This window comes from Poecilia latipinna, unplaced genomic scaffold, assembly GCF_001443285.1.
Source record: "Poecilia latipinna isolate Pla-1442-1.1 unplaced genomic scaffold, P_latipinna-1.0 Scaffold1832, whole genome shotgun sequence".
Lineage (NCBI taxonomy): Eukaryota > Metazoa > Chordata > Actinopteri > Cyprinodontiformes > Poeciliidae > Poecilia > Poecilia latipinna.
Window position 1 is genome coordinate 89,635 of NW_015114448.1, and position 10,689 is coordinate 100,323.

General features: G+C 40.6%; 1 protein-coding gene across 1 annotated transcript in view; it reads left to right on the plus strand.

The window, feature by feature from the left end:
* The window catches only part of LOC106934603 (forkhead box protein P1-B-like), a 63,375-nt gene extending 52,991 nt beyond the window's left edge, over positions 1 to 10,384 (plus strand). The window contains exon 6 of the mRNA XM_015014599.1: positions 9,831 to 10,384. Within this exon, the coding sequence (XP_014870085.1) occupies positions 9,831 to 10,027 (197 nt within the window). The 3' untranslated portion in view covers positions 10,028 to 10,384. The remainder of the gene's footprint in view (positions 1 to 9,830) is intronic.
* Positions 10,385 to 10,689: the final 305 nt, after the last annotated feature.

Sequence of the window (10,689 nt, forward strand, 5' to 3'; positions counted from 1 at the left end):
TAAAACCTAATGCTGCATGTCACCTGGAGGACACCATAACCACAGTGACAAATGGCAATGGCTGTATCATGCTGTGGGGATCCTATTTTTTAAGTTAGATGGGTAGTCCTCGAAACTTGAAGAGCTTTATTTTCCAGCGCGACATCCGTACTGTAGAGCTATAATGGATGGCTTAGATCAGCATGTTTTCATGGGTCACTATTGCCTAGTCAAAGTCCAGACTTAACTCCAATTAAGAATTTATGACAAGACTTTAAAATTGTTCATAAAAGCTCTCAGTCAGTCTGACTGATCTTGATTTAAGTCTCTAGATCAGGGGTGGGCAGCTCCAGGCCTGGAGGGCCTCCTGCAACTATTAGATGCGTCTCTACTTCTACACACCTGAGTCAAATAATGAGGTTTTTAGCAGGATTCTGGAGAACCTGACTGAACTGAGGAGGTGATTCAGCTGTTGGATCCAGGTGTGTTGGACCAGGGAGACGTCTAAGAGTTGCAGAACACCGGCCCTCGAGGACCAGGATTGCCCCCCCCTGGTCTAGATGTTCAAAAATTTGAAATAAAATCTCAGTAAACCGCATCAGAGCTTGTGGTACTCGTGATAAATATGAAAAGAAGAAAAACTCATTGTAGTGTGAAAACTTTTGCAAGGCTCCGCATGTGAACTTATAAGTGTGTAACTCGTGTGACCTGCCACTAATTATTTCCTTTTTCACAATTCCTGTCAAAATTTGCATAAGTCCAGAGAGCAGTGGATGACTTCTAAAAGAAACCACATGATTTCACTGACAGGAAATCACCTTCAGAAAATCTCCAGTTAATAATTTACTATTTTACTATATTCTGAGTTCTTACAAATAATTCAGTAGATCTTATGCAACTTCTCCTATTGTCTTAAATCACTTTAGCTTTTTAAACCCACTGCTGATTATCACCTAAGAAAGGGACGATCCACACTTTACCTGTGATTGGCTTCCTTTATCAAAGAAGCTTATTGTTCCTAAACTGCCTGTGAACTCATCATCATGAAACTGTGTTACTCGATTGGCAGTCGGGCCTGTTTGGCCGTAAAGTTTATTTCTTTATTTATGTTTTGCGAAGGAGTGGCTCCGTCGTGACAAAGACGCCGTCATAAGGGTTTAAGAGCATGACATTGACTATTCATTCCCCAGCTAAAACAAACAGTTTTGAAATAACAAGATAAAACAGAAGGTTATGGGGGGAGGGGAGTGTACTTAGGTAATAGGCAAACACAAACAGGGTTTGTACAGTGGTGTTATTGTTTGGACTGGCCATGGAATCAGTCATCAGCCTGTAGACAATTGCCAAAGGCACAGGCGTGGGGCTCTCGCTGTTGTTCCAATTGCACTTTGTTGAATTGTTGCATGTGTGTGTGTTAGACGCCTGGCGAACACTCACACACCCCATGAGTAAAGCACATATGAGTGATAAGGTCAGGTACTTTTGATGGATTTCACAACAGGCTCAGAACATCCTGTTTATTCAGTCTTATCTCCAAATACCTCTGAGACATCAGATGCTTGTCCTGGCCTGTTTCTTCATTTCACACCACTTGTTCAGTTTTTTGATACAACTGTTTGATTTATCAGGACTGCATCCTTAAAGTTGTCAAATAGCTAAGTATGAATTATGGAGGTGTGAATTAAAGATGCTTCTTTGTATTCTTTTTTTTAATTAACCTTTCTATTGGAAAAGGACATTACACTGCAATAATATAATTATATTGCTTTTGTTGTCATTTTTTACTCTTTTTTTCCCCAAGAAAAAATAAACAAACAAAACAAAAACCAGACCCTGGATGGGGTTGAAGGGGCAGCCTGTACATTATTCAATCATTGCAATTACATTTCAAATCATAGCATCAATCTGAATGACAGTAAGGTTTACAAAAACTCAGGACTATCAGGCTTGACATAATCTATCCACTTTGACCATATCTTGTAGAAAGTATCCTTCTGCACTTTGACAGAATCGACAGTTTCTCCAGTACATAGATCTCTTTCATTATGTTAACCCAGTATTCAATCATTTGACATTCACGTTGAGCCATTTTTGTGAGGGTAATTTTACTCCCGGCCAATAAAATGTACAGAAGTGTTTGATCAATATCAATATAAGTTTTTGATCAGTTTGCCCACCAGGAACGTACATAAACAATATGCAGTAAAAGGTTAAAGGAAAGTCAGATGTAAAAACATTCTGTAGCTTCTTCCTATGCTTAATACAGCAGTCAGGTTTAGAAGGAATTTTCAAGGAGTTCAAACTCCCAAAAATTAAAGCAAATTTCAAGAGTATATTTTGGGAGTTTATGTGATTGACAATGAGATGGCAATGCAAATGAAAAATCAAATGAAATCTGACAATTTGGGATTTGTAGGTGTTTTGGGGGGTCTATCTCTTCCAGCTGTGCACAGAAATGTTTGCCCATTCTCCTGTACAAAATACCTCAAACTCAGCCTTAGTGGCTGACTAGCATCTGGGATGATCAATTACATGGTCGTAACTGGATTCAAATCTAAACTTTGACTGGATCCTTCAAAGAATAAATGATTTGATCTAAATCAGTTTATAGGGTGTCGGCACATTTTTAAAAATTTTTACTTTCATGTTTCTAAAATTTAATATCTTAAAGCTTCTAAAACTCTTTTTTTTAATTGTCTTTATATGCATTATTCTCAGGTATTAAATTTCGCAGTGGAAGGACTAGTTTATATAACATATTCTTGTATGTGCAGACTTTGTTGTAGCATTCTGTGACTTGAGGCAGTTAAGGCTACGACAATCCAAATTTAAAAAGACTTTATTGATCCCAAAGGGAACTTAAATGTTGTTGTAACTCATTAATTCAGATTCTTCAAAAAGTAATAGTAGACAGTGATGGCTGTTGGCAGGGAAGATCTCATGTAGCGGTCTGTGTCATAGTGAATTTGAAAAAGCCTCTGACTGAAGACACTCTGTCTTCCCAAACAGTCTCATAAAGAGGATGGTCAGGGTTGTCCATAGTTTCTTGACCTTATGAAGAATCTTTCTTTGCATCATTATCTCCAAAGGTCCCATAGTTGTCCTCAGAATAGAATCGGCCTTCTTTATCAGGTTGTTGAGACTTTTTAGGTCTCTGGCTCTTATGGTGCTACCCCGACAGATTATGGCAGAAGAGATGGCACTCTCATCTAAAAACCTGTAGAAGATCTGCAGAATCTTGCTGCAAACCTTGAATGATCTTTGCTTCCTCAAGAAATACAGTCTGCTCTGTCCCTTTTATAGATGGCTTCACTGTTACGTCTCCAGTTCAGTCTGTTGTCCAGATGAACACCATCCATCCATCCATCCATCCATCCATCCATCCATCCATCCATCCATCCATCCATCCATCCATCCATCCATCCATCCATCTATCTATCTATCTATCTATCCATCTATCTATCCATCTATCTATCTATCTATCTATCTTCTGCTTATCTGGGGTCACGTCAGGGGGGTAGCAGCCTAAGAAGGGAGGCCCAAACTTCCCTCTCCCCAGCCACTTGTTCCTGCTTCCCTGGGGAAATCCCAAGGCATTCTCCCGCTTCCCTCATTCGTGAACAAGATCCCAAGGTACTTAAACTCCTCCACTTGGGGCAAGACAACCCCTCGACCCAGAGAAGACACCCTACCCTTTTCCACAGATGATGGCGTTGGATTTAGAGGCACCGATCCTCATCCTGGCCGCTTCACATTCGTCTGTGAACCGCTCCAGGGAAACCTGTAGTTCACAACCTGATGAAGCCAGTAGAACCACATCATCTGCAAAAAGCAGAGATGGGATCCCAGGCCACCAAAATGGATCCCCTCAACACCTCGTCTGCGCCTAGAAATTCTGTCCATGAACGTAATGAACAGAATCGGTGACAAAAGGACAGCCTTGGCGGAGTCCAACCCTCACCGGAAACAAGCCCGACTTACTGCCCGCAATGCAGACCAGACTCTGACACCGGTCATAAAGAGTCTTCACCTTTTATTTGTCTTAAATTTAACTTAAGGTAGTATCAAAAAGGTCTTAAAAGTCTTAAATTTGGCTTCCTGAAACCTGCTGATACCCTGGTTTAGATCTGACTGAATGTTTAGCGTTGTTTTCCTGTTAAACAGGTTTCCTTCCAAGATTGTCCTATTTTTACTTGTATTACCTCTGTCCAGTTTCTTTGTCACTGTCAGAGTAGCATCCCCACAGCATGGTGCTGTCACCTCCATGTTTCGCTGTAGGGATGGTCAGGGTTAGTTTTCCCTATTTAGGGCAAAAAAATGTGGTTTTGATACTAACTGATCAAACCACCTTTTTCCTGGTTACCATGGATGCTTTTCAGTTTAATTTTCTCCTTGTTGGGCAGATCCCAATACAAAATCAGTGAGGCTTGCAGCTTTACTGTAAAAACTTTAATCCTGTTTTACAAGACACTGCAAGTAAAATTTTCTCTTTGTTAAAAAAAACTGAATGATGCTTCTTTTCAGTTGCCATGACGAGGTACCGATTTGTCCCCTAAACGATTAGGCCGTCGTTCCAGGTTGTTCCATTATGTCCAGCCAGCTTGTTTTTGCTGATATTTAACTATGTGTCTCTCCGTCTGACAGCTGTTACAACACTCAGGTTAGTGCTCCCGGCCCCCAGTTTGTCCTCTTATTCTAAACATTTTCTGCTTGACTGTTTGAAGTTATTGATGACCTTTCTGTTTTCCACATCACTAAACCTTTTCACGCTTCAGTGGGTCGGGCCCACAGTGCTAAGATCTAATCTACGGTTTGCAGATAGCTGTTGGCACTGTGTAGGAAGTGATGGGTTGATCTGCTCCGTTTGTGTCCCAGTGATTATGGATTCTAATATGGGGGCAGTAAATTGCCATGACTTTTTAGCCGATTATTTTTATTTCTCTCATTTGAGAAATGTGGATATCAGTGTAATTATTTGAAAAGGTCACTGTTATTGCATGTAATCAGAGTCACTGAGATTTTCTGTTTTAAAGCTGAGAAAATGGAAGCATCAAAAGGTTTCCAAACAAAAATTCACTGTAGTACACTAATTAAGAAATTAGTTTTGCTGTGATGCTATTTACAGAACAGTTTGATTTCTTTTGTTTTATTTCTTTCTTGGCTGAGACAAATTACAGCAATTTTTCCGCCAACGCATTGGTCCAAAAGAGTGCATTGGAATTAGCTTTTCAAAACCACAGATAGCACTAATTAAGTATAAACATATAGATAGCAGGTTTTGAGTGAAAAACAATTGCTCACTTTATCCGGTGTATAATTTGTCTCTCTTGTTGTAAATTCCTTTGACATTAATGTTCAAAGTGTTGGAGGCAGCCAGACTGTATCTGTTATAAATTACTGCAGTGTGCTTGGTTAGGATGTAACTCTCATAAATATGAATTTGATCTGAGCAGTGCCCCCTTCACACACCTTTTTTCCCTCACTTCTCAAAAGCTCATCCTGTTGGCCTGATAAGTTAGTTTTTGTGGCTCAGGTGGTTTGTACACACAGGAGCGTGGGGGAAGACATACGGCAAAGGTCATCACGCCGAGAATCGAACCTGCTAAGGCTGGATCGAGGACTAAGGCCTCCTTAAGTGGGTTGTGCTCTACCCCTGCGCCACCACAGCACCAGTTTAGTAACTTTTTAACCAAAGTATTTTTGGGTTGTTTTATTACTGTCTGGATGAGTTGTACCTGTGAACGTTCAACACTATTTCATCTTTTCACCAGTTGCATATAATGGCTGTCACTGTAATTCACAGAAGTCCTAAAGCCTTAGAGATGGCTTTTAAACCTCCGAAGAAGTTACTTTATTTCCAATCTGTTATCTTTCTTTAATTGGGACATTCCTTAAGTGTGCCAAAAAAGAAAAACACACCAAATCTAAAAGGGGGTAAATATTTTTTCTGAATACCTTTTTCTGCAACTCTGTCCATGTGTCACGTGTTTCAATAAAGTGTTTTAAGCACACCTTCAGAGGTTACACCACTAGAGAGGGAGTTCCTCTACCTGTACAACATCATTCAAGTTGCCCGAGGACAGTGACAAGACAAATTTGCTGGTAGGACGAAAGCAAAGAATGTGGCAATGAAGTGCTCACAGAGTAGCGGCACATTGGGGACCGTGTCGGGTAATGCGGCTGACCTGTCAGTGATTGATACGTCCAACACTGGGCTACTGGTAATACTTCCTGCTGCATTAAGACAGGACATATTTCAGAGCAAAGGGGTGCGGATCAGCAGGCCGGTGATTACGATAACATAAACAGGGGTGCAGCAAAGGTCCCAGTCAGCTGGAACAATAAACTAATTGCGGTGTCACTGTCCTCCCCGCCATGGTACCGATGCTCCACATGCGAGTAGTAACAGTGCGGTTCAAAGAGCCCAATGCACTGGGGGGCCATTTTTTATTTTGGGGGATGATGGCCTGCAACTGATGTCATTATGAACCCTAAATCAACTTTCTGCTTGCTTGAACATGGTCACCTGGGTACCCAAGGACAAGGACAGGAAAAGGTTGAAGAGCTCGGCCTGTCTCTGTGCCAGAGCTACCTGCAGAGGTAAAATTGAGTTGTCGGGGCGGTGATCAATCAAGTGTCCCAACAACATACATTTTTTAAAGTGCTTGTCCATATTTCCCAGTCGTAATAGGCCGGAAGAGTTGTGTTGAAAAATGGAAAGAAGAAAGATAAACCAATCTGCACAAAACTGGGCAGCAAAGAAAAAGATTCCACACTCCAATGTCATTATGTTGTCCTACAGTAATCAGATGTAAGGAAACGCAAAATATAATACCCAGGGAGACATTTGTGTAATGATCTTTTATTGTCATTTATGAGGAATCATGAGGTATAGCTGTTGTTGAGGTTTCAGGAGGTTAGGGGGTTAGATTGGTGCGAACAAAGAGTAATAAAGTCGGTGGCACGTTGGTCTCAGTCCGTTACCTCTCTCATCACACCGGTCGATCCGCCTTGGTTTCATCTGACAAAACAGCGGAGTCGGAGGGGGTCATCTGGACTGCTGGGTAATTGAGCTGATGTTGGGCTGCCCCGTCAAGCAAACCGGCTAAAAATACATCACCCACTGTCACCGAGAACTGAGTAGGTGTGGGGAGGAAATGATAGCCCCCGCTGTCAGAGCATTGGACACTCACGTCAGTGTTGACCTTCCCCTTCGAAACCCTTTGAAAGAAAAAAACAACTTTTACTCCCAAATGTCTTTACACCGCCAAAAACAATGAGGGATCTATAAATATTACAGCGGAAAATCAACAAGCAGCGTATTAGTATGCCATAACACAGGCAGCAATGTTAAGCATGTTTAGCCTGTCATAGACGTGCGCTTCGATTAAGGCACATCAAGGCATTGAGGGGAATAAGGGTGAATACAGGCAGACAGAATAGAGCAAGAGCGGCGAGATACGGGAATGAGGAAAGACGCTCCTTGGAACGTGGAAAGGTTATTGATTTGTCCTGCAATCAGTTCCTGCTCTTTGATATGCAAACGATCTAGTGTGAGTTAACAGCAATCCTATCAGAATCATTTCACAGTTCTTAGCCCCTCACGTCTCTTCGGAGTCCTGCGCCTCATTAGGCCAATGTTCTCTATTACCAGCGTAATTAAAATCTTTAGTAGCTTATCATATTAAAAATATTTTTCTGCTGATCGCACTGAGATCTTCACCTCAGTTATTTTTCACAACAGGAATAAATTAAGACTAAGCATTTTGCACACAATGTATTAACAATCTGGCGCTTGAAAGGAGCACTTCTGCTATCTGTAGAGATGTTGATGAGAAGTGGGGGGGTGGGTAAAAGGGGATCATGTGCAAATCATTTTTCATTTGGCAGTGCTCATTTTGAGAATGACTTTAATTAATTGTAATTCTAGATGAATGGTCTCTCCCATTTACTTTGCGGTTCAACCAACCACACATCCACAGGCTTCCTTCACCACACCGAAAATATGTGGCTTGCTTTACAGATTAAAACAAAACAAAAGAAAAAAAAAAAACAATCCAGACACAGAGCCTTGCAGAAGTACTCAAACCCTCTGAAGCCTTTCCATATTTTGTTCCGTTCTAACCTCAGATGTCTGTGTGTTTTGGGGGGTTTTGAAGTGATTAGACATTGAGTTGGGTATAATTGTGCAAAGGTGAAGGATCCATTTTGTCAGAATTCTTTTGCGAATAAAGATCTGAAAGATTCGGGTTGCATTTATACTCAGCCCCTCTGATTTAATACTTAATAGAACCACATTTTGTTTAACAGCTGCAAGTCTACTTATGTGTGCATAAGCTTCAAATATCTAGAAACTTAAATTACGTTAGTCTTTTATTCAAAATTACTTAATTGCAGTCAGAATGAATGGAGAGTGTCTGATCAATTTTCAAATTTCGTTACAGATCTCACTCATAATTATTTTGTAATACAAACTATTTAAATTGTACCTCTGTTTAGGGGTATAGTCCTTAAATCCAGTTCCTTGCATTTTTAGTCTTGGCTCTTTTTCCGTTATTGCCTTCAGTCCTATTAATTCCGACCAGTTTCTTTTTGTCCACTGAAGAAAAGAATCCCAATAGCATAATGCTCCCACCACCATGTTTCTTAGTGGTTACCATGAGCTCAGGGAGGTTTGCATATCAGATTTTCCACTAAGGATGAACTGATATGAAAATTTAGGCCAATGTTGATGTCAAGATAGAAACAAAAATCATTTGTTGATATCAGTTTTACTTATTGAACCAATACCAATATGTTAAAAATAACCAGTATTGGCCGACACCGATGCAGATGCCAATATATGGTCCTCATGACTTTGTTTATTCATTACTGAGGCTGCAATGGACTTTATTCAATGACATGATAGTTAAAAGTACAGAATCTTTACCCCAAAATGTGTGGTGTAACTTGACAAACTGCAGAAAACCTCAACGTGTAAGAATACTTTTGCACTGGATCCTCTTAGTCACTTCTGTTTTTTTTTTTTTTGTTTGGACAAAAAAACCTTGCCTCATTCTTTGTATCAACTTTGTCCTTTCTGTAACGTTCTAAGTCAGAGAATCAGACATTCCAACGACGGACACATCTGCCAACTAGGTTTCCTATCTTCATGACACAGAAAGTAGTTTGAATAAACACATCTCAATTCTTGGTCTTAGCCTGAGCGTCCGCCATCACTTGCAGACATTGAAAACATACGTCCTGTGGACACCTTTCCAGCAAATAGAAAAATTCCTCCCTGTCTTCAGGTGATTTTTACTTTTTTTTTTTTTCTTCCAAAGCAGTGCGAGTGCCACAGCGTGCTTGACTTGTTAAATGAGGTTTAAGTCTTCTGTGTCAATTGGAGGCGGTGCGGAACCTTAAGTATTTTGCACATTAATGCGCTCTTGAGAATATTACCCCCGGGTCTTGTATTTCAAGGAGACAGAGGCTGGGATGTTTTCCACTGTTGCTATTCTGAAAGTCTTTTGTTTTTTCTTCTTCACATCTCTGTTGTTGGGAGACAGTGACGATGATTATTCAGATTTCATGCCTTGTCTGGATGTTAATTTACTCTAGGCATGAAATGTGCATGAATGCCAGGGATTTGTGTATACAAACACGCTTTGAATCACATTGAAAAAGAAAATGGAAAGAGAGATGAAGGCAACGGATGGGAGGGCTGTTGAGATTCTTGTTGTACCCTGTAGTGGAGTATTTCCTAATTAATACTCCAGCTTTGTTTACAGACGCTTTGATTTAATTAGGCGATGAAGAAGAGAGTTGGATTAGCTGCTAATTGATTTAATTATCCAATTTGTTTGTCTCAGGCATGATTCCAGCAGAGCTCCAGCAACTGTGGAAAGAGGTGACGAATGCCCATGTAAAGGAGGAGCACAACAACGGCAGCAGCAACAACGGCCACCGGGGCCTCGACCTGTCTTCCTCGGCGCCACCAAAGAACCCGGTCCTCAACCAGCATGCTGCCACAAATGGCCAGTACATGAGTCACAAAAGAGATGGGTGAGTTTCGTTTGAGACTACAATGTTAGGTGGTGGAGTTCCTTAATACTAAAACATATTCTTTTATTTATTCTCTCTAAGGATGCATTCACACGCACCCTTTTTAGTCTGCTTTAATTGAACTCTAGTTTGTTTGCCTAGAAAGTCCGGTTTGTTTGGGAACATGTGAATAAGCATTCAAACACCAATTCGGACCAAAAAAGTGAACTGTGGTCTCCCTAAAAACCTGGGTTTCTGTTCATTTTGAAGTGAACTCTGGTGCGGTTCGACTGCATATCTGAACTCCAAGCAGACCAGAGTCTGCCCCAAAATCAGGAAGTGGCATAGCGCAGGGCATTCTGGATAAGAACAACCAAATACAACCAAAAAAAAAAAAACAGCCCTAGTCTAGCAGTAGTGGAAGAAATGTCTTGTGGTATTTTACAAAAACAACAGAGAAATTCTCCAACTGCTAAAATCAAATGCCACTATCATGCCCAATCTGTACTTGAAGCACGATGTGTACTGTTGACTCATTTATGCATGCACTGAAGAAATAATTCTGCATTATTCTTAAAATGTAAAGTGTAAAGTTCATATTAACTAAAATACTACATGTTATAAGAGGATCTGTATTCTTGGAAAATGCTATACAGTGATCCCTCGCTATAACGCGGTTCACTTTTC